This window comes from Zootoca vivipara, chromosome 7 (assembly GCF_963506605.1).
Source record: "Zootoca vivipara chromosome 7, rZooViv1.1, whole genome shotgun sequence".
Lineage (NCBI taxonomy): Eukaryota > Metazoa > Chordata > Lepidosauria > Squamata > Lacertidae > Zootoca > Zootoca vivipara.
In genome coordinates, this window is record NC_083282.1 from 74607381 (window position 1) to 74631554 (window position 24174).

At 45.2% G+C, this 24174-nt stretch overlaps 1 protein-coding gene across 1 annotated transcript; it reads left to right on the top strand.

Moving 5' to 3' along the window:
- The first annotated feature begins 184 nt into the window (after nucleotides 1-184).
- On the top strand, nucleotides 185-24173 carry TOMM34 (translocase of outer mitochondrial membrane 34). Its single transcript, XM_035122811.2, has 7 exons — nucleotides 185-628; nucleotides 4989-5088; nucleotides 12345-12497; nucleotides 12822-12985; nucleotides 14022-14169; nucleotides 21348-21474; nucleotides 22467-24173. Exons 1-7 carry the CDS (start codon nucleotides 508-510, stop codon nucleotides 22560-22562), a joined length of 909 nt encoding a protein of 302 aa, XP_034978702.1. The 5' UTR covers nucleotides 185-507; the 3' UTR covers nucleotides 22563-24173.
- The last annotated feature ends 1 nt before the right edge of the window (nucleotide 24174 follows it).

A 24174-nucleotide genomic window follows, 5' to 3' on the forward strand; every position in this document is an offset into this window, starting at 1 on the left:
CAGCAGGGGGCGGGGCAGGGAGAAAGGGGGCAGCGCGACACCAGACCACGTGGTTTCGCAGGTCTTGGCGGCAGTTGCTTCCAGTGGGTTTGTTTTAAAAAAAATAGCGGTGGGCGTGGCTATGTAGCTCCTCGCTGCACTGCTGCTCCCCCACCATCCCGCGCTTCCTCAGAAGCCGCAAAACTAGTTAGCGTGCGCAAGATTGCAGCCCCACAGCTGGCAAAGTGAAAAGTCATTTGACTGATCTTCATCTTGGGGCTTCCTCCCGAGAAAGCGAACATGTGCTAAATGGGGCTGCGTCACGCCCCCTCGCCTAAATTCGGGCACGGAGACCAGCTTGCGCTTCTCGCCCTGCACAGGCGCCCCTGGAGGGAAAAGGAGGAGCCTCTGGCGGACGGCGCCCGCCCCCTTGCTTAATCGAGCGCAGAGGGAGGAGGAAGCTGCAGCCCCGGCTGCTTTCCCTTACGAGAGCCGGCGCCGGCTTCCTCGCACCCCGCGGCCGGCTTCATGGCTCCTGCGTCGCGGATCGCTGACCTGCGGCAGGCGGGCAACGAGCAGTTCCGCAATGGGCAATACAGCCAGGCGGCCGCCCTCTACGGCCGGGCGCTGGAGTTACTGGAAGCAGCAGGTATTGGCGGCGGACGGCGAAAGCCCTGGCAAGGCCTCAGTTTCCAGAGAAGGCAGTCAGAGAGGGCTAGGGGGTCCTGGGCTGGGGATCTACGGGGCTATAGTGCCCTCCTGCTTTGCCCCATAAAGGGCTTGTTTATCTTTAGCCAAGTTATGTGTCTTCCCACCCACCCCAGCCTAACCCATCCCTTAGTTCTTGCAGCCTTTTAAGTCTCAAATATCGCCTGCCCCAAATTACTTCTATGGGGTGACTAGATCCAAAATTGTATTTGCCGATTATGAGGATTCAAAGCCATATTCCATCGGCGAACGTTTAACTTGCAAAAAAATGTTCCTTCCCACCCCTCCCCATGCACTGATGACAACAACCCTGTGATTTCTCCTGCTCCATTTCATGTGTGAATCACTTCCTGATTTGCAGAGTCATTAAGGGCCTTTATTGGGGCTTGCCCTTAAAACACCCCTGCAAAATAGGGCTGCACCCACTTTACAGTGGGTGAAATGGAGGCTCGGAGAAAGCTACTAGGAGAGATGGGACCTAAATTGCTCTGTAGGGTTGTGTGAGAGAGATGAGTCTTAGGTTTATTTCTCAGTGTCTAAAGCTAAAGGGATTTTACTAGGGCTGGATAAAACCCTGAGAAATTTTAGTCAATTGTAGTCTCTAGTTCTAGATGGGGTGGCCTGACTAATAGGTAACTTTGTATATTCTAACCCAGGTGAAGTCTTGTATATACAGAAGTTAATAGTAATGGTGGTTTGGATTTTTCCCATAAAACCATCCTGTGCTGTGGAACATTTTGTGTTGTGTCGCCAGGTCCCAGATTGAGAACCCTGAAGCGTTTGATGCAAAAGTAAGGATACAACTATGTACGTTTGGAGACCGGGAATAGTTTTCAAACCATACCTCATGGCAGAATATAAAAACTCCATCCCATTAGCTGGCTTTGGGAGCTCTGGGCTTCTTGTTCCTTAAACCAGCTCTTTAGGTAGAGTAGCGGTGCTTTATAGTCCTCTGGATTAATATGGAACAGCATTCTTTTGTCACGCTACATATTCCTGGAATTGGCAGCCCATGGAGTACAAGGCACCCAACGTTGTAGGTTGCAGTGGGCAGATGAGTGGACGATGTTTAAGTCTTCATAATTGCCCGGTCTTATTGTTTCTGGTAGCCTCTGAAGCTCCTCCACAGCCTTAGACTTATTAGGTCAGCAGGCTGTCTGCTGCAGTAATTGTGTCACAATGAGTAAGTTTGGTTACTAACATAAAACAGAGCCAGCAGTTGGACAGCTCGTGGGATACATTTTCTGTTTCCTTTCTTCTCTCTCTAGGCTCTCTCTTTCTCAGCTATAGACTTTGCTTTCTGTTTCCTTTCTTTTCTTTGCATTCCTAATGGAGTTAAGGTGAGGGACAGAAGTTGATTTAACTGAGTTCTGGCTTTGGCCTTGTCTCTCTCTCTCTCCTTCCTCCCTCCCCCCCTCCCGGCCGGGCACATATATAGTTTTTAACAGTGTCTGTCTGGGCTTTCTTGAACATGAGAAAGGGAAGGATTTCTAGATGGGGGGCAAAAACATCCTGAAATGGGGGCACCAAGAAGAGCCATACACTTGCTTAAAAATGAAAGGAAGCAGGGATCTATGGATTGTTGGGGGCCACACAGAATGTCTCTTCCCTCATGTCTCTGTAGAACTAGGAATATGTATTCTTTGGAATAGGAATGTTTTTTTTAAAAAACCCACTATATTTTCTATAGTCTTTTCTCCATTAGTGTGGACATCACATGGCCTCTGAGAGCTGTATCTGACAGGCTCCCCCCCCCCCCCCTACTGAGGTACCGGTATCAATAATGGCTACAGACATACATGTGCTGTCTTACCAAGAATACAAAGCAAAAAATATACATGATATATACATGGGCAGCAATTGGATCCCTATTCTCCTGTACAGTATTTTAAAGTAACTTTAAAGTTGCTTATGCATCTATACTTATAGATAGCATACATTGTGTTATTCCACTTCCATACCCAATTACAAAGAAATCTGCATTGGAAATGCTTACAGGAATACCCAGAAAGAGGTTCATGGGTCATAGTGTGACAGTAGTAAGCAGTGTAAGATTATAGGGAGCTTACCTTTTACCAAGGCAGGCCATTGATTGGTTAGAATGGCTATCTGTCCTACTTTTAGTGTTGCAGCTCCAGCTCTCAGGAGTCAGTTTCCAGTTGAAATCAAATGGGTGCCTAACATGATGGTGTTTAGACATCTTCTGCTGAAGACATTCCTGTTTAAATAGGTTTTCCTTGGGGTGTAACCCAGCCATTTATGAAAGATCAATTTTATATCTGACAAAACTGTTTAATTGTGTTCAGAGTTTTTAGGATGGTTTTATTGTTTGAGTTTGTTGAATTGATTTATTGTTAGAACTTGCGTTTCTGTGTTCTGGTTTCATTAAGTAAGCCACATTGATGCTGTGAAGTGGTTTATAAACTTGTATAATGATAGTGATACTTTAAAGAATACAGTCCTCTGTATGGTGTCCTCTGTTTAAAGGGCTAGTATGCAATCTAAGTCCAGTTTAAAGATTCCTATGAATATTAGGCAGGTTCTTTTGTTGTACTGTTCATTATGCCCGCTAAACCAAGACATTATTTTCATTTATGTGTCCTTGTTTTTAAAAGTTTTTACATACTGATAATAAGTTTACTGTTTTAAAAGTGTTTTATGGCTACCTAATGACTGTTTTATCCCATTTTATGTAAACCAATTTGATATACTGCTTAACAAATAAGTAAAACTATCCTTGCTAAATAATGACTGGAGAGCAGGAGCCTTGAAGTTGTCCATCGGCAGCTTGACAACAAACTTAACAGGCACACAGATTTGCTTGTCAGTTTTTCAACAGTAAGTTAGATGTATTGTATTTGGATTTCAATTACAGTAGGTACCGTAATTATTTTTCTAAATTTGCACCTGTAGCTGTGAATTAAGCTTATGCCACCGCCTAACCTCTCTTTTGGCAATACATCTACTTTCTTTGGCAGGGCCATTGGTTCATCTAGCTTAGTATTATTCGTGCTGACTGGCTCCAGGGTTTTAGACAAGAGTCTCCCCAGCCCTACCTTGAGGTGCCAGGACCTTCTGGAGCCAAAGCATGTGTGTCACAGAGTTACGCTCACCCCCAAGTTCAAACCCACCAAGAGCATTGGGTAAATTTGCATCGGTCACCCACTGTCAGCCAAACGTGCCTCATGGGTCTCCCGTGACGATAAAATATGCAATTGGAGTGTGAGACCATATGCATAGGGAATGGGAGACCATGTACAGTATACTGCTTTGAGCTCTTTGATGGTGAGCTTAGAAATGTAGTAAATAAGGATAGGGAGGGGACAGCACAAAGATCATGTTCAATTAAGGTACACGGCAGACAATCAGGAATTCTTGTGATATCCTTTATAGTGCAAAAAAAATGGTAAGAGTGCTGGTTAATGATGGTTTAGTGACTGGTTTAGTGATGTTACTAAGAAGCCGCCCCATTCATTAATCTTTTCCCCCCAAGTGTGACCTCTGCCCTCACCACCATCATAGCTACTGGTCTTGAAGCTTTACACAAGGTAACAAGATAACAATATTGCAGAGGAGGGAGTCCTCTGGGATGTTGTATTACAACTTCCATCACCTGTGACCATTGGCTAAGTTGATACAAGTTGTATTCCAATACAGGTAAAACTCGAAAAATTAGAATATCGTCGAAAAGTGCATTTATTTCAGTAATGCAACTTAAAAGGTGAAACCAATATATGAGATAGATCAATGACATGCAAAGCAAGATATGTCAAGCTTTTATTTGTTGTAATTGTAATTACAGTCATACCTCGGTTTAAGTACGCCTCGGTTTGATTATTTTCAGTTTAAGTACTATGCGGACCCGTCTGGAACGGATTAATCCACTTTCCATTACTTTCAATGGGAAAGTTCGCTTCAGGTTAAGTACAGACTTCTGGAACCAATTGTGTTTGTAAACCGATGTACCACTGTATTTGTCGTTAGGCGGGTCAATTATAAATGGAATGTAATTAATGAAATGTAATAGCGATGTTTATTTTTGTATTATTGTAACTATTTGTTTTATTACTGTGGAATTTCCAAAAGAAAGCATTTGTAAAAATAAAAAGTTGCATTACTGAAATAAATGCACTTTTTGACGATATTCTAATTTTCCGAGTTTCACCTGTATGTTCTGGAGGACCACATGTTCCCCCATCTCTGTTGCAGGTGGTGAGGCATCTCCAAATCCCACTAGACCTTGCTTAGCACCAGAGGTACTTATGCTTAGAAATCTGACTTAATATTCCCTTTTTATCTAGGGGATGCAAATGCAGAAGAGAGGAGTGTTCTTTTATCCAATCGTGCTGCCTGCTATTTGAAAGATGGGAACTGTAGCCTCTGCATTAAGGATTGTTCTGAGTAAGTAGTTTCTGTCCTAAGGAAAAGAGAATGGAAGTCAAGTTGACATATTCCTATACATTGCTTCCTCTTACCGCTTGATGCCTTTCAGACCCAGGCTACAGAAAGGGCCCACTCTGCCTATTCAGAACCCTCCCTCTACAGCTAGGGAATATTAGACAGGGTTGAAGCACAACACACTTTGCCCACAAAGTTGCTGGAGAGAAGAGGGGGGGCTTGTTCTGTTGTCCCTGCTGGCTGGAAGTAGGATTATCTTCCAGTGTTCATTCCTAAACTGCCCAAAATATAGGTGGAGGACAGAAGACTGTTTATGTGACTCTTCCAAACCAACAGCAGTAACCAGGCATTTAAAATCATGGTTTTTAAAGCTGGTTAAATAGCTTTACTCATTTCAATTTAGTTGTGTTCCCCATGTTGTAGGTTTTGAATTTCAAGTTTATTTTTGGATAAATAAATTGTTAAGATCAATGAATCAAATAAACAAATGACCCCACTGCTTTCAGCAAAAAGTTGCTGCTGTGGGGGGGAAATCACATTCTGCAATCTTTGGATGCAGTAGCTGGCCTATAATTCATTTCTTGTGGTATTTATCTTGCTGTGTTTTCATTTTCTTTCATCTGCTCCTTGCAAACCATTGTCAAGCAAAGCAGCAGCATATGGATACTTTTCAATATATATTTTAAAACAGTGTAGTAGCATCACATGCACATTTAACTTGCACAAATTCAATGACACAAAGCTGTGACCACTAGAAAGGAAGCTGTGGCAAGGGCATTGCCTCAAGTGACGGCAGTAGCCTTCCAGGGATGGCTGCAAGTGGAGGGGAGGAGATGGAGGAAGGCAGACAGAGACTCGGGCAGAAGAAAAAGGCTGGAATGGAGTTGCAGCTTCTGCCTGCATGTCTCTGTCTGTCTGTCTGCCTGCCTGCCTCCCACCTTCATCTCTCCACCTTCCCCTCTGGTAAGCACAGCCGAGGGAGCTGGGTTGCTGCTACCACCATCTCAATGCTCCTGTGCAGGTGCAGAAGTGAGGGGAAGGCAGTGGAGACACAGAAAGACTACATGCACCCTCTCAATGCTGCCACCACATGTGCAAGATTGAGGCAAGACCACAGAGACACGGGGAAGGCCTCTGCAAGGGGCTCCCCCACCCCCAAGCTTGCCAGACAACAGCCAAGAAATTTTGGTGGGACACAATTTTGCACTTCCTGTACAAAGCTGCTTCTGGAATGGAACCCCCATGTGTGATGTGACGGGTATAGGGCTCCGTTGAGTTGTTTATGACTCAATTAGGAGCCTCTGATTATCGCCCGGCGCGCTTCCTCTCCGCTTCTCTGCTTCCGTAGAACCGGGCTGGCAGTAAAACACACACACAGCAGAGTTCTTCTTCTCACACAGCGAAAGCTTGTATAGCCGTTGGATAAAAAGCCTCTTAAGAACACACAGAGTCCAAAGTGTTCTAATAACTACTTAAGTTTATTCTAGAGAGAAAAATAACAAACAACCTGGTGAGAGCGCAGACATCTTGCGACCGTCTCCCAGGCAGAAACGAAACCAACTGCAACATACAGAAACACTTCTGGTACATTCTGTAACATGATCTTCCTCAGTGGTCAGGTGCTATACAGAACACAGTTAACTCTTTGGTTACTTGTTACTCATCACACCCCCTCTCACCTGAACACTGTGGATAGCGGGTATCCAAACTTACCCCAAAACCAACCCTTCACAGAATTCCCCATGCCGTTGGAAACTCAAGGGTTTTGTGAACCCATCTGCTAGGTTCTTTTGGCTTGGACAATACCTCAACTTCACCAAGCCTACCTGTATGCTCTGACATACGTTTCGGAAGCGGATGTCTAAGTGTTTGGTTCTGGCCTTGAACTGTCCAGACTCCGCCAGTCTCAAAGATGGTTGATTGTCGCCCCAAACAGTGATGGGCTGGCTACAATCACCCCAGATTTCCTGGACCAAACATCTGTAGTACTCCAATTCAGTGCATGTCGCAGACAACGCACAGAATTCTGCTTCCGTGGAAGACATTGCTATTAGGCTTTGCCTGCGCGACCGCCAACCAATCAGGGCATTTCCAAACTTGACTACCAAACCAGTCACTGACTTCCTGTCTTCCTGATTGGCCCAATCAGCATCTGCAAAACAAGTGAGTTGTGGCTCACCTTGCGCTGACATCTCCAAACAATACTCTTTGGTCTCCTGCAAATACCTAAGCACTCTCTTAATGCCATTCCAAGCATGCACGCTAGGTTTCGATGCTTCTCTACTGAGCAAATTGACTGCAAAAGCAATATCTGGTCTGCTCCATTGTGACAAATACAACAGACTCCCTAGCGCTGACTGAAACACTTCAGGACTCTCAAACGCTACTTTGTCCTTCACTTGTGAATCTTTCACAAAGTTTGTCTCCATGGGTGTTCTGACCCCTTTACAGTCAGACATTCTGAACTTCTCAAGCAAATGTTCAATCTTGCCTTTCTGACTGAGCAAAAAACTTCCATTCTCAGTTCTGTCTATCTGCACACCTAGATAAACATTCACTGCACCTAGATTCTTGAGTTTGAACCTCTTGCCTAGCTCTTTTACAAACTTCCGCACTTGCATCTGGCTCTTTGCTAAGCAGATCAAGTCATCAACATAGACAAGCAACAGTTCTTGCTGTTCTCCTTCACCTCTGAGATACAGACAACTGTCAGCTAGACTCTTCCTGAAACCTAGGCTCTTCAAAACAGAATCAAGACATGAATTCCAATTTTTAGCGGATTGCTTCAGACCGTAGATCGACTTGTGCAGCTTCCATACCTGACCTGGCACGTCACTCTCAAACCCTGGAGGAGGCAACATGTACAACTCCTCCTGGAGGTCAGAGTTCAAATAAGCAGTGTCCACATCAAAGTGGTTGACCACTAGGCCTCTCTGCGCTGCAGTCGCTAAAAGCATCCTGAAAGATTCCGCTCTCGAAGTCGGACCAAAGACATCTGTGTAGTGGATTCCTTTCTTCTGAGTAAAACCTCTAGCCACTAATCTAGCCTTGTACTGAGGCTCTCCAGTCACTGTGGGTTTCAGCCTGTAGACCCACCTACAACTGACCGCTTTCTTACCTTCTGGCAACTGTGTTAGGCTATACACACCAAGAGATTGCATGGAGTTCAACTCTTTCTCCATTGCAACTTTCCACTTCCTAGCTTCCTCTACTGACAACTGTTGCACCTCTTCAAAGCTTTCAGGCTCACACACTGCTAGGTTCGCCCATACACTGACAGCTGTAAACCTTTCAGGTGGTTTACCTTTCGTGGTGCGTTTTGAACGCCTTGGTCCCACATCTTCCCCCTCTAAATCCGAACTGCTTGTCTCTGACTGTGGCTCTCTCGGACTAGCAGCACTGTCAAGAGACCTACTACGCTTTGCAGCCCCCTCTGGGCTTGCTTTAGGTGAAGTGGGTGACCTACCACGTTTGCTGTACTTCCCAGGCTTGACCTGGGGTGAAGTCGGTGCGCTTCTGACTTCTTGCTTCACTTCCCTAGGAGCTACACCACTTGGACCAGCTGCCTGACCTGGATCTGGTCCTGCAGCACCTGGAACTCCAGCATCAGCCACCTGAGTTTCCTCTTCCTGGTCAAAACCTGAAGACCAGTCAAGAAGAACTTCGGGGTTAGCATGAATGCGTCTCCAGCCCTCTTGTTCACAGAACGTAGCACTCCTGCTAATGTGAACGCGGGTTTGGTCCCCCTCTGCTGGTACAAACCTCCAAGCCTTTGAGTTTGGTTCGTAACCACAGAAGATCATTTTTCTGGATCTTGATCCTCCCTTTCTGCGCTTCTGCTTTGGAATTAGAACCCAAGCCTCACACCCAAAAATTCTGAAATAGTGCACCTTCGGAACTTTGCCATACAACATGTAGTAGGGTGTGTTGTCCACAACTGAATTAAAAGCGCGGTTTGAACAATAATTCACAAATTTATAGCATTCCCCCCAAAACTTCTGGGGTAGTCCTGCATCAAACAACGTTGCCTCCACCAGTTCAGACAGCGTTCTAAATTTCCTTTCAGCTAAACCATTCTCCTGTGGACTAAAAGGAGCGGTTTTTCTGTGCCTAATTCCCTTGCTGCGGAAAAACCCTTGTAGTTCTGCACTCAAAAACTCTCCCGCCCTGTCACTCTGAAAACACTGGACAGTGACGGAGAACTGTAGTTCTACCTCGGCTACCCACTCTTTTATCACTTTGGCAGCCTCCCCCTTCTCTTTCAGTGTTATGACCCAGGAAAAATGGCTGAAATCATCCAAAAGACACAAAACATATTTTGAACCACCTAAACTTAACGTTGACATAGGCCCAGAAATATCCAAGTGAACTAACTGAAATGGCTTTGTGCTCTTCCTCTCAGACCTAGGATAAGAGCATCTCTTCGTCTTCGCTTTCGCACATGCGCGGCACTGCAGGTGTTTTTGACATGGCTTGAACCTGCAACCTTTGACAAAATCAGGGGCTTTTTTCACATAAGGAAAAGACATGTGACAATATTTTCTGTGCCAAGCATGAATACAATCCTTATGGATGGCGCCCTCTGTGCCCTTTGGGGTATTGGCACTTTTAGCCTGAGCATCACCAGTGTTACTTCCACCTGCTTGCCCCCTCCCATCTAGGACAAACAGACCATCAGACCCAACAGTAACACTTACCAGCTCAGCCCCATCTCTGGCAATTTTGCAAACACCATTGGCAAAACTTATTTCAAAGCCCTCACGCAATAAGCAAGACACACTTAAAAGACCATTTTCCATGCCTGGTACAACATAAACATCAAGGTTAGTGTCTAAGCATTGCATATAAAAAACACCCTTGCTTTTAATTGTTCCAGAAGAACCATCAGCAAGATGCAGGCTTTTTTCATCTTCAAGTGGCCTGCAGTTCAGGATCTGTCCTGAAGGCGGTACAAGATGATGGGTGCTGCCTGAGTCGATAATAAAAGTGAAACTGTCCTGTCCTTTGTTTCGAATCGTTGCTAAGGCAGCAGAAAGACGGCTGACAGGCTTATCTGGAGTTTTCCCACGTCCTCTGCCTCGGCGCTGCTGGCTGGTCCCACGACCACGTCCGCTGGGTTGCCTGGCACCTGGCTGAGTGACCTTGGCTGCTTCCGGAGCTGGGCAAAATCTCGCTACGTGCCCAGGCTGCTGGCACCGATAGCAAAGCCTTGTTGCGCACGCACTCACAGTGGATTCCTCAGTGCTTTTTACTGCACCCCCACTGGCTTCTCTGCGCCCACGGCCCCCCTTCTCAGCCGATTCTTTCTGGCGTCTCAGTCTCAACTCAAAGAGATGCCTCATAGCATGCAGCTTAGCTCCAGCTGTTTTTCTCTGATGGACCCTTTCCAAACTGTCCCAGGCTTCCTTGGCATTTTCAGCATTTTGCACATAGGGCAGTTGTGTAGCATCGCAGCTCATGGCAATGGCACATAGAGCCTTATTGTCTTTCCTGGTTTCTGCTGCAAACCTCTGTGCTTCAGCTGCTGAATTATCAGCGACAGGGGTTGGAGGATTTAACACACAAGTCCACAAATCCTTTCCCAGCAACCACATTCTGGCCCTTTCTCTCCACTCTGCATAGTTGTCGCCATTCAACCTCTGGAACGGCACGACAAATGACTCCTGTAGCTGCTCCGCCATCTTGTCCACCCCCGGGCTCCGTGTCTGTGTACTCACTCAGAATAGCTCACGTTGCTCCTCCGGGTAGACTGCGGATCCCAGCCTTCTGGTACAGGGTCTTTCTGCTAGCGAGTGCATCTATTGATTGCCGACTGCAAAACAACAGGTTTCTCCCAGCTAGCTCTTTACACCGGCTTTCTCCACGGCTTTTACAGCTGCAATCACCTTTTATTGCTTTGGTGATTGATTAGGTTCAGGACCTCTTATCTCCCATAACCTGTGACGGGTATAGGGCTCCGTTGAGTTGTTTATGACTCAATTAGGAGCCTCTGATTATCGCCCGGCGCGCTTCCTCTCCGCTTCTCTGCTTCCGTAGAACCGGGCTGGCAGTAAAACACACACACAGCAGAGTTCTTCTTCTCACACAGCGAAAGCTTGTATAGCCGTTGGATAAAAAGCCTCTTAAGAACACACAGAGTCCAAAGTGTTCTAATAACTACTTAAGTTTATTCTAGAGAGAAAAATAACAAACAACCTGGTGAGAGCGCAGACATCTTGCGACCGTCTCCCAGGCAGAAACGAAACCAACTGCAACATACAGAAACACTTCTGGTACATTCTGTAACATGATCTTCCTCAGTGGTCAGGTGCTATACAGAACACAGTTAACTCTTTGGTTACTTGTTACTCATCACATGTGATGCCGCTGCTACAGATAGCTAGACATAGATAAAGAAGGGGGGAGGGTCCATCCAAGATAACATTAATCTTGTTGGATATTCTCTCTGTATGAGAGAGAATCATTTGTTCCAGAAACAGAGAAGTTTTAAGAAGAAGCAGATGGCTAAGATTGTTTTGTCTATGGAAGGAAGTTTTCTGTGGGAACTGTCCTTTGGTTCTGTGTAACTTGTTGTGAGTCTCTTGCTTGCGGCTTGTGGCGAGAGAAGCGGAGAGTGAGTCTTGGACTGTTGTTGGGCTCTAAGCATGCCTTGACCATGGCAGTGGTGAATGTCTGTGTATATTTGCGACCAATATGCATTTATGCCTGAATCTTTATGGCGTCCCTGAGTGTTATTCCCTACTGTGTGTACCTTCAACCCTGAAGATGTTTCTAAGGAAAGAGCTGCATTGAGATGTAACTCTGCTGAGTATAGATACTGGCGCACACACACACACAGTGAAAGTGATGCCGGACACAATCGTTCTAAACCACCCATCAAAGGTTGCGGGATTGATCGAAAAATTCTCGCATATGTAAAATTTCATTGTGAAATGGTGTGGCTTGCTCAAATAACTTTTATATGATGGAGAACCTGTGGCCTAGAAATGTTGCTTCACTACAACTCCCATTGGCCAGGTTTCCTGGGACAGATTAGAGCTGAAGTCCAGCAACGAGTTTCCCATCCCTGCTTCTAAAGTACTGTACATTTTATCAGCAGAGGCCAAGAGACACCCAAACTCTTCAGATACTTGAAATTTTGATAAATATGTGCTGTGCATGTGAACCCTCTTCCACCAATTGAGTTTGAACATTGTAAATTCTGCTGTTTAACGTTTATTTATCCAGTAATCTTTTGCTGCCTTTTCTGCTGATTTTAGGGCCCTGGATCTGGTCCCTTTTGGAATCAAACCCCTGTTGAGGCGCGCAGCAGCCTATGAAGCTCTTGAGAGATATAATTTAGCCTACGTGGACTACAAAACTGTGTTACAGGTTGATATCACTGTACAAGCTGCACATGATGGAGTCAATCGGTAATCCCCTGCTCTGTGTTCAAAATGAATGTACAAAAATTTTCTAAAAATGTATATTTTAGATCATTCTTGCTCCTTTCAAATTAGGTTTGTGTATGTGCCTTTAGATAGTGGGTTCTATGTTGTTCCAGAACAGTTTGATATCTTTTAAGATGCAGCCCACCTTTGTTAAAATAAGCATAGATCTTGTCTGTATTCCAGGAAACCAGATCTAGGAATGGAACTTCTGTGCTTCAGATGTGTATAAATCATACTAGCTGGCTACTGTTTATGGGAAGGTGATCGTGTCAGACAATGGCTAAACTAATAACTGTCCTCTTCCAGAATGACCAAAGCCTTACTGGAAAAAGATGGTCTTCAGTGGCGGCAGAAGCTCCCACCCATCCCATCTGTTCCAGTTTCTGCTCAGAGACTGTGGGAGCCCCCACCTGGAAGCCAAGAAGCTACTACAAGAAGCAATGAAAACACCACTGCAGGAGCAAAGCAAGGTGGGTAGTTCTTTTGCTTTAGGGATGAGAATGAGAGACAGAGCACATAGAGCCTCAAGTAACTCATCCAAATTCCAACTGTTATCTTTCTGATAACTCTAGCAGTTTAGAGCAGGGGTGGCCAACTCCCAAGAGACTGTGATCTACTCAGAGAGTTAAAAACTGGCAGTGATCTACCCCCTTTTGGGGGGTTCGGGTCAAAGTTGTTGAGTTTTTTCAGGGAGGAAGGTAAAATGTTGAGCTTTTTTTAGGGGAGCCACAGTTGTTCAGCTTCTTTGGGGGGAGCCAGCGAACTACCACAGACGTCCAGTGATTTACCGGTAGATCATGATTTACCTGTTGGACATGCCTGGTTTAGAGAAACCACCTGGAATCAGGTGGGAATAGGGGCTTAGGTACACTTTAACCACTTCATCTGCAGAACTTGTGACCACCAAACTGAACGCAGCCCATCAGTCAAGAATTGTGGCTTGCCATGTGCTTCATACCCACCCACCCAACCTTTCTAGTTCTCTTGTCTCAGCAATACAAACCAGACTTTTCAAAACTTATCAGATGCTCTCCATAACTTCACTGCTGTGCTACATTTAGCTTGCTGCATCACAAGCAGCCCAGACCTAATCAAAGTACAGTTTCATTTGTCTATATACCTCAGTTTCCATGTATTAGGTAAGAATACAGTATGCTTCTATTGTATGTTTCCTGTTCCCATTGTCAGCTCCATAGAGCTGGTACTGCAGCGCAGTCTTTTTCTCCAGCCCTTTTTTTCACAGACCCACTGAGATTTGCTGGAACTACCTAACACAAAAGGCTAGCTGTTTGTGTTGGCATTGAGTAGCTTTTAAATGTGTGTCCTTGGTGAGCAATCGTCAGAAGGAGCTTTTAACAAGTATATCCTAACATAATAATTTGACCTTCAGTTGTTATAGTTCCACCCACTGAAACATCAAGGACTGAATTTTCATCTGTGGTATGGCCCTCTGTCATAGCCGCTTTCAGAGTTACACTGTTTTTTTCCCCTTGAAATGATTTTCAGTGCCTACTGCAGCCACAATGGATCGAGCAAATGTGTTGAAGTTGGAAGGAAATGAGTTTGTAAAGAAGGGAAACTATAAAAAAGCTGTTGAGAAGTACACAGAAAGCTTAAAACTCCATAAGCTGGAAGGTGCAACATACACTAACAGGTAATGCTAATGTAACCATCTGACAGTTCCAGATTGCACTGTAGCACATTGTATCAGAAACCATTTTGACAGTCCTAAAACTGTAATGTGGGTGGAAGATAATAACTGCATTTGCACATAAAATGCCAAAAATCCATATTTTAAAGTTGGCTTCATATTCTGGCTTGTTTTGGAACCATTAACAATAGTTTCTGGGTTGCAAGAAACAGGAAGCTAAAGCTTAGTGCTGAATCCTGACTTCTGCTGCGGTTCATGCAAAGGGAAGGGGGAAAGTGGCGGAAAAGGGACTGCCTGCAGGTGCTCATCACTCTCATATATCTTAGGTTATTAAGCCAGGATGTTGGTTTAGGGTTGTATGCAAATATGGTCAATAGGGATACTTTGGGGTTGTGACATTTTTACTCAAGTGTAACATACACTTGCATGTCCTCCTTCCCTCCTATACTCACATACTGCCCTATACCCTTAGATCTCAGGGCACTTCACAACATAACCTACTTTGATGGGGCCAGTCTGAGCCTCCAAGAACAGAAACAGTAAGAGCTCTCCCATACTACTAATTCTGGAATTATCACCCTCTCTGTGCTCCTAAAAAGGCCAACACCTGATTCATGAAGCTCATGGAGGCTAGGTTTGAATAAGCCAACAGTAGGCTGGGAGTCGTAGGGGCTAAGAGAGTGTTTGCAAAGGGGCCATTGGGGAAGACAATAGATATATGGAAAGGTATTGGACACTCCAGGACGGGTATAGGACTCCTTTGAGTTGTTTATGACTCAATTAGGAGCCACTGATTATCGCCCGGCGCGCTTTCTCTGCGCTTCTCTGCTTCCGTAGATCCGGGCTGGCAGTAAAACACACACAGCAGAGTTCTTCTTCTTCTCACACAGCGAAAGCTTGTACCGTGTTTCTCATATTATAAGACATGTCTTATATTTATTTTTTCCTCAAAAAAACACACTATGGCTTATTTTCAAGGGATGTCTTATTTTTTTCCTCCTCCTCCTGCTGCGGCCGGCATTGCTGCTGCGCCTATCACTATGTCTTATTTTCGGGGTATGGCTTATATTCCTTGAATGCTTAAAAATCCTGCTATGGCTTATTTTATGGGTATGTCTTAAAATATGAGAAACAGGGTATAGCCGTTGGATAAAAAGCCTCTTAAGAACACACAGAGTTCAAAGTGTTCTAATAACTACTTAAGTTTATTCTAGAGAGAAAATAACAAACAACCTGGTGAGAGCGCAGACATCTTGCGACCGTCTCCCAGGCAGAAACGAAACCAACTGAAACATACAGAAACACTTCTGGTACATTCTGTAACATGATATCTTCCTCAGTGGTCAGGTGCTATACAGAACACAGTTAACTCTTTGGTTACTTGTTACTCCTCACACCCCCTCTCACCTGAACACTGTGGATAGCGGGTATCCAAACTTACCCCAAAACCAACCCTTCACAGAATTCCCCATGCCGTTGGAAACTCAAGGGTTTTGTGAACCCATCTGCTAGGTTCTCTTGGCTCGGACAATACCTCAACTTCACCAAGCCTGCCTGTATGCTCTGACATACGTTTCGGAAGCGGATGTCTAAGTGTTTGGTTCTGGCCTTGAACTGTCCAGACTCCGCCAGTCTCAAAGATGGTTGATTGTCGCCCCAAACAGTGATGGGCTGGCTACAATCACCCCAGATTTCCTGGACCAAACATCTGTAGTACTCCAATTCAGTGCATGTCGCAGACAACGCACAGAATTCTGCTTCCGTGGAAGACATTGCTATTACGCTTTGCCTGCGCGACCGCCAACCAATCAGGGCATTTCCAAACTTGACTACCAAACCAGTCACTGACTTCCTGTCCTCCTGATTGGCCCAATCAGCATCTGCAAAACAAGTGAGTTGTGGCTCATCTTGCGCTGACATCTCCAAACAATACTCTTTGGTCTCCTGCAAATACCTAAGCACTCTCTTAATGCCATTCCAAGCATGCACGCTAGGTTTCAATGCTTCTCTACTGAGCAAATTGACTGCAAAAGCAATATCTGGTCTGCTCCATTGTGACAAATACAACAGACTCCCTAGCGCTGACTGAAACACTTCAGGACTCTCAAACGCTGCTTTGTCCTTCACTTGTGACTCTTTCACAAAGTTTGTCTCCATGGGTGTTCTGACCCCTTTACAGTCAGACATTCTGAACTTCTCAAGCAAATGTTCAATCTTGCCTTTCTGACTGAGCAAAAAACTTCCATCCTCAGTTCTGTCTATCTGCACACCTAGATAAACATTCACTGCACCTAGATTCTTGAGTTTGAACCTCTTGCCTAGCTCTTTTGCAAACTTCTGCACTTGCATCTGGCTCTTTGCTAAGCAGATCAGGTCATCAACATAGACAAGCAACAGTTCTTGCTGTTCTCCTTCACCTCTGAGATACAGACAACTGTCAGCTAGACTCTTCCTGAAACCTAGGCTCTTCAAAACAGAATCAAGACATGAATTCCAATTTTTAGCTGATTGCTTCAGACCGTAGATCGACTTGTGCAGCTTCCACACCTGACCTGGCACGTCACTCTCAAACCCTGGAGGAGGCAACATGTACAACTCCTCCTGGAGGTCAGAGTTCAAATAAGTGGTGTCCACATCAAAGTGGTTGACCACTAGGCCTCTCTGCGCTGCAGTCGCTAAAAGCATCCTGAAAGATTCCGCTCTCGAAGTCGGACTAAAGACATCTGTGTAGTGGATTCCTTTCTTCTGAGTAAAACCTCTAGCCACTAATCTAGCCTTGTACTGAGGCTCTCCAGTCACTGTGGGTTTCAGCCTGTAGACCCACCTACAACTGACTGCTTTCTTGCCTTCTGGCAACTGTGTTAGGCTATACACACCAAGAGATTGCATGGAGTTCAACTCTTTCTCCATTGCAACTTTCCACTTACTAGCTTCCTCCACTGACAACTGTTGCACCTCTTCAAAGCTTTCAGGCTCACACACTGCTAGGTACGCCCATACACTGACAGCTGAAAACCTTTCAGGTGGTTTACCTTTCGTGGTGCGTTTTGAACGCCTTGGTCCCACATCTTCCCCCTCTAAATCCGAACTGCTTGTCTCTGACTGTGGCTCTCTCGGACTAGCAGCACTGTCAAGAGACTTACTATGCTTTGCAGCCCCCTCTGGGCTTGCTTTGGGTGAAGTGGGTGACCTACCACGTTTGCTGTACTTCCCAGGCTTGACCTGGGGTGAAGTCGGTGCGCTTCTGACTACTTGCTTCACTTCCCTAGGAGCTACACCACTTGGACCAGCTGCCTGACCTGGATCTGGTCCCGCAGCACCTGGAACTCCAGCATCAGCTACCTGAGTTTCCTCTTCCTGGTCAAAACCTGAAGACCAGTCAAGAAGAACTTCGGGGTTAGCATGAATGCGTCTCCAGCCCTCTTGTTCACAGAATGTAGCACTCCTGCTAATGTGAACGCGGGTTTGGTCCCCCTCTGCTGGTACAAACCTCCAAGCCTTTGAGTTTGGTTCGTAACCACAGAAGATCATTTTTCTGGATCTTGATCCTCCCTTTCTGCGCTTCTGCTTTGGAATTAGAACCCAAGCCTCACACCCAAAAGTTCTGAAATAGTGCACCTTCGGAACTTTGCCATACAACATGTAGTAGGGTGTGTTGTCCACAACTGAATTAAAAGCGCGGTTGGAACAATAATTCACAAATTTATAGCATTCCCCCCAAAACTTCTGGGGTAGTCCTGCATCAAACAACGTTGCCTCCACCAGTTCAGACAGCGTTCTAAATTTCCTTTCAGCTAAACCATTCTCCTGTGGACTAAAAGGAGCGGTTTTTCTGTGCCTAATTCCCTTGCTGCGGAAAAACCCTTGTAGTTCTGCACTCAAAAACTCTCCCGCCCTGTCACTCTGAAAACACTGGACAGTGACGGAGAACTGTAGTTCTACTTCGGCTACCCACTCCTGTATCACTCTGGCAGCCTCCCCCTTCTCTTTCAGTGTTATGACCCAGGAAAAATGGCTGAAATCATCCAGAAGACACAAAACATATTTTGAACCACCTAAACTTAACGTTGACATAGGCCCAGAAATATCCATGTGCACTAACTGAAATGGCTTTGTGCTCTTCCTCTCAGACCTAGGATAAGAGCATCTCTTCGTCTTCGCTTTCGCACATGCGCGGCATTGCAGGTGTTTACGACATGGCTTGAACCTGCAACCTTTGACAAAAGCAGGGGCTTTTTTCACATACGGAAAAGACATGTGACAATATTTTCTATGCCAAGCATGAATACAATCCTTATGGATAGCGCCCTCTGTGCCCTTTGGGGTATTGGCACTTTTAGCCTGAGCATCACCAGTGTTACTTCCACCTGCTTGCCCCCTCCCATCTAGGACAAACAGACCATCAGACCCAACAGTAACACTTACCAGCTCAGCCCCATCTCTGGCAATTTTGCAAACACCATTGGCAAAACTTATTTCAAAGCCCTCACGCAATAAGCAAGACACACTTAAAAGACCATTCTCCATGCCTGGTACAACATAAACATCAAGGTTAGTGTCTAAGCATTGCATATAAAAAACACCCTTGCTTTTAATTGTTCCAGAAGAACCATCAGCAAGATGCAGGCTTTTTTTCATCTTCAAGTGGCCTGCAGTTCAGGATCTGTCCTGAAGGCGGTACAAGATGATGGCTGCTGCCTGAGTCGATAATAAAAGCGAAACTGTCCTGTCCTCTGTTTCGAATCGTTGCTAAGGCAGCAGAAAGATGGCTGACAGGCTTATCTGGAGTTTTCCCACGTCCTCTGCCTCGGCGCTGCTGGCTGGTCCCACGACCACGTCCGCTGGGTTGCCTGGCACCTGGCTGAGTGACCTTGGCTACTTCCGGAGCTGGGCAGAATCTCGCTACGTGCCCAGGCTGCTGGCACCGATAGCAAAGCCTTGTTGCGCACGCACTCACAGTGGATTCCTCAGTGCCTTTTACTGCACCCCCACTGGCTTCTCTGCCCCCACGGCCCCCCTTCTCAGCCGATTCTTTCTGGCGTCTCAGTTCCTCATCCGCCAAACGCCCAGAAACGTAAGCAATCGTGAGTTCTGCTTCAGGCATCGTCTCAAATGTTAAACACAAATGTTCATAGGCGTTTCCCAAACTAGATAGCAAAATATAAACTTTTTCCTTCTCTTTGAACACAAGCTCATGCCGCTGCAGCTTATGGAATGCATCAATCACGTTGGCAATGTGCTCCTTAATGGGTTGCCCTGGTCTCAGTCTCAACTCAAAGAGATGCCTCATAGCATGCAGCTTAGCTCCAGCTGTTTTTCTCTGATGGACCCTTTCCAAACTGTCCCAGGCTTGCTTAGCATTTTCAGCATTTTGCACATAGGGCAGTTGCGTAGCATCGCAGCTCATGGCAATGGCACATAAAGCCTTATTGTCTTTCCTGGTTTCTGCTGCAAACCTCTGTGCTTCAGCTGCTGAATTATCAGCGACAGGGGTTGGAGGATTTAACACACAAGTCCACAAATCCTTTCCCAGCAACCACATTCTGGCCCTTTCTCTCCACTCTGCATAGTTGTCGCCATTCAACCTCTGGAACGGCACGACAAATGACTCCTGTAGCTGCTCCGCCATCTTGTCCACCCCCGGGCTCCGTGTCTGTGTACTCACTCAGAATAGCTCACGTTGCTCCTCCGGGTAGACTGCGGATCCCAGCCTTCTGGTACAGGGTCGTTCTGCTAGCGAGTGCATCTGTTGATTGCCGACTGCAAAACAGGTTTCTCCCAGCTAGCTCTTTACACCGGCTTTCTCCACGGCTTTTACAGCTGCAATCACCTTTTATTGCTTTGGTGATTGATTAGGTTCTATGACCCATAACCTGTGACGGGTATAGGACTCCTTTGAGTTGTTTATGACTCAATTAGGAGCCACTGATTATCGCCCGGCGCGCTTTCTCTGCGCTTCTCTGCTTCCGTAGATCCGGGCTGGCAGTAAAACACACACAGCAGAGTTCTTCTTCTCACACAGCGAAAGCTTGTATAGCCGTTGGATAAAAAGCCTCTTAAGAACACACAGAGTTCAAAGTGTTCTAATAACTACTTAAGTTTATTCTAGAGAGAAAATAACAAACAACCTGGTGAGAGCGCAGACATCTTGCGACCGTCTCCCAGGCAGAAACGAAACCAACTGAAACATACAGAAGCACTTCTGGTACATTCTGTAACATGATATCTTCCTCAGTGGTCAGGTGCTATACAGAACACAGTTAACTCTTTGGTTACTTGTTACTCCTCACAGTGTTTACTAACAGCCTGGATGCACAAGTACAGGTCATCCTCATGAAGCCTAGTTCTTTTGGCTGATATGTTCCTGTGGGCTCTGTTTTTGTTAAAGCTGTTAAGAGTACCTGGGTAGCGTCCTTTCCTCCCAAATGGTTTAGTTACGTTCTATAATGATAGTATATGCAAATTATGCTCTGTATATACCACTACTCTATAGGAGCACATATTGTTTTTACTATGTGCAGCATTCAGCTTCCTGAAAATACCAGATTCCACATCTTTTTAGCTCCAGCCTCTTTAAAAGTCTACTTGAAAGTTTGTGGGGGGGACGGGGACCTGTTGACAGAAGCTAGAAATGTGGCTATGCAAGATGATGGTCCTAATTGATCCAAGGTGCAAATGGCTGCAGTCACATTGGTTTATTACAGATGAGCAGAAAGCCACTGCATTTTTAAAAAAGAAGAGATGATGATGATGATGATTCTGGCAGTCTAGCTCATTCAGGAAAACTGCAGTCATGACTGTTTTTGGGTGGGGTGTGAAAGGCAAGCTTTTCAGAAGTGCATTGTTACAACTTAATCATGGTTGAGTTAGATTTCTCTTAATGATGTTGGACTTGACAATTGTATTGGCAATATTCATTCATTCTACTTACCAATTGCCAATAACAATCATTCTATGAGAGAATGTCTCAAAATAAAAATTGAGCATTTGAACACCTACTCCCAGCAGGTGTATGAGATCTTAGGTGTATGAGATAAAAATTGTATGAAATAAAAATTGAGCATTTGAACACCTACTCCCAGCAGGTGTATGACATCTTAGGTGTATGAGATCATTCCAAATGCAGGATTTCCATAGCAGTTGTTTCCAAAGGCTGTTCTATTTCCTCGCATACATTGTAGGGCTCTTTGCTACCTGAATATGAAGCAGTACAAGGAAGCAATTCAGGATTGCTCAGAAGCACTTAAGATGGACCCAAAGAATGTCAAAGCATTTTACAGACGAGCACAAGCATATAAAGAGCTCAAGGTAAGGAACTTCCTATAATTTTGGGTCACCGAGTTACAACATGGGAAATGTTTGTTTTTCTCCACCTACCCAGTTCCACCCCCTTTGGTTCAGAGCAGGGCTGGGGAACCTTTCTGGCTCCAGTGGCTAGAGATCTTTATCAATCACACACCTCTCAATCACACCATGTCATTGTGACATCACATGATAGGTGGGCAGCCCCACCTACCTCAAAATCCCTTGCATCTGGTTTGCAAGTGCTTTACAGCCAGCTGGATGTTGGCTGCTTGGGAACCCACATTGGTTTTAAAGCCCTTTGCAAACGTTCCTTTAAGCAAATGGGTGGTGGGACAAACTCCTTTCTCAAACCTGCTTAGAGAAGCAGCAAAGAGCTGCTTCAGATAATGTTTTGCAAATTCTTCTCTTGATGAACAGGAATCAAATCCTGCTGCCTTGGCTTTGTGATCCTGTTCACTGTCAAGAACAGGGTTTGCAGCCAATGCAGGATTAAACTTTTCCCATCAGCTGACATCACCAATGAAAATGGCCTTGTGGGCTAAAGTGGACCCCCAGGTGGGCAAAATTTGCTGGCAGGTTAGAGGTTTCTGTCACCCCATTCCAGATGTTTGTAAAGGAGTTGACACCTGGAAGGTGGCTGCTTTGGGGCAGCAGCTGAAGACAGGCTCCTCAGGATATTGGGATCATCAAGGAGGTGGGGGGAATTGAGAACATCCCAAAGAGTAATCAAAAGCATTTGTTTACTAAAGTCAACACTAAATCCAGGGAGTTGTTGGTGCCCATATGCTGCAAAGGATACCAGGTAGTGTTATAAACCATGAGATAGAGGATGGGGTTGTAGAAGTGGCAGTGCTGCCGAATGCACTAAATTCTCAAGATTTTTATTAAATGTAGAGGTGCCACTTTTTGCTTTCTCCAAGTTTTCCTGAGCTGATTTCTTGGGAACACTTTTAATCGTCTCCTGCCAAATATCTACATGTTTTTTTTACTTCCAGGACTACAGATCTAGTAAAGCAGATATCAACAGCCTCTTGAAAATTGAACCAAAGAACAGTGCTGCTCAGAAACTACTGCAAGAATTAAACTCTTAAAATAAGAGAGGCTAAAGGCAACACCATCCTCTTCTGAAGATACGTTTCCTGTTTTGTTTGGTTTTTAAAAAAATGATCACAGGGACCACCAGCCTGAATGCAGAGCCAGATGCAAAATTCACCTTTCAGACCTGTTGGCATCTTTCTGGTTCCTTGCTTTATCAAAGTTATTTGTTCTTCCTATAAAGGCTTCCAAAAGTTCAGTGTGACCTTCTGAGAGTCACAACTTCCTAATAGAATTTCCAGAGTGGTAGCTGTACTGCAAGCCCCTTATTCTAGCAAAATTTACCTTAACTCACTGAGAAAGAGATTACAGCAGACAGGGCAGCACTTAACTGATATTTTTTGGTAGGTGGATGTGTTTTGCAGAGCGAAGAACTGCAAGCCTCCGGTTGTAGGTGCTTATCTATGTAGGTAGCAGCACAATTGCAAGCTAAAGTCTTGGACTGACACAGTGGCTGACGGATGGATGTGTTTCAAAAGTAGTCTCTGCTTTGCCTTAACTTTTGTGCACTAGGCTCTAGTTGAGCGTTCTGCTCTTCAAAATGTTATTTAGGAATCTAATGCTGCTTTTATCCTTTACCAAAGAGTCTGGTACATTGTGCTGCTCTTATGCTGTGTGTACCTTTTGCAGACTTGCGTTCTTTGTTAGATTAGGCTGTTTCTTTTATGCTTAGCTTGATTGCCTGTTACGTTTTTTACACACCTATTACTTTATGATGACACTCCCTCCTCTGATATATGTTTGAAAGTGTTATAGGCTAAACTTTCAGCTGGGGGTGAGGGCAGGAAGCAAAGCAGACAGGCATAGCCAATTTTCCTGCTTTCATATAGAAGGAACATGCCCTCAAGAGTAGAGCAATCTGCATGTACAAAAACCTTTTGCCTATCTGCCTGCTCATAGACCTCCTTATGAATAGCGGCTGATAAAATTGATGTTGCTTCTAGCACTCCAGACTACAGGTAAGGTAGAATGTCTGGTAGAATGTTTCTTACTATGAAGAATCCCTCTGCAGAGTGACCTGTGCCCCCCTATTATTCCTGACCAGGGCAGACCGGAGTTGAGAGTGCAACATTTGAGTGCCACCACTTCCCCAGCTCTGTAGCAGATAATGAAATAGCAGGTGCCTTCTCCATCATCTGCTTTTCTACATTTTTAAAAAAATAGAAGGGCATTTATTGCAAGAGGCTTCACCTGCACTCTGATAGTGTCCAGGCAGCTGTTTACTAGCTCTTCTGCTCTTTGTGAAAACTAGGCTCAAAATTCCATCGCCAAAAAGCGCCTGTAGCCTCTTTTGAGCCTGCCCTCCAGAGCAAGCTTTGCGGTTAGTCCCTCAACCTTGTATTAGTGAGATGATCCAAGACAATCCCCATATTCTTTTGCCTTAGGGCTCATGCCTTTTTGCAGGTAGTCTCTTTAACACAGTCATGCACAGAGCAGGCTAGGCACCAAATACCTTAGAGGGAACCATTACTGTTAATGTTGCACTGCTCAGCACAGTCCAGTAACAGCCGCCTCTCGCATCCATCTGGAAATATTGGGGGAAGAAAACTAAAATCAGCCTATGCTTCTGGTGTTTTGAACTTTTAAATAAATGTTTGGTTGTGCAAC

Bases quoted from the DNA above. Each gene is read 5' to 3' on its own strand.
- TOMM34 (XM_035122811.2), top strand. From the start codon at position 508: ATGGCTCCTGCGTCGCGGATCGCTGACCTGCGGCAGGCGGGCAACGAG. The intron at 12,986-14,021 runs GTGGGTAGTTCT...AATGATTTTCAG, and splicing joins CACTGCAGGAGCAAAGCAAG to TGCCTACTGCAGCCACAATG. The intron at 14,170-21,347 runs GTAATGCTAATG...CATACATTGTAG, and splicing joins GGTGCAACATACACTAACAG to GGCTCTTTGCTACCTGAATA.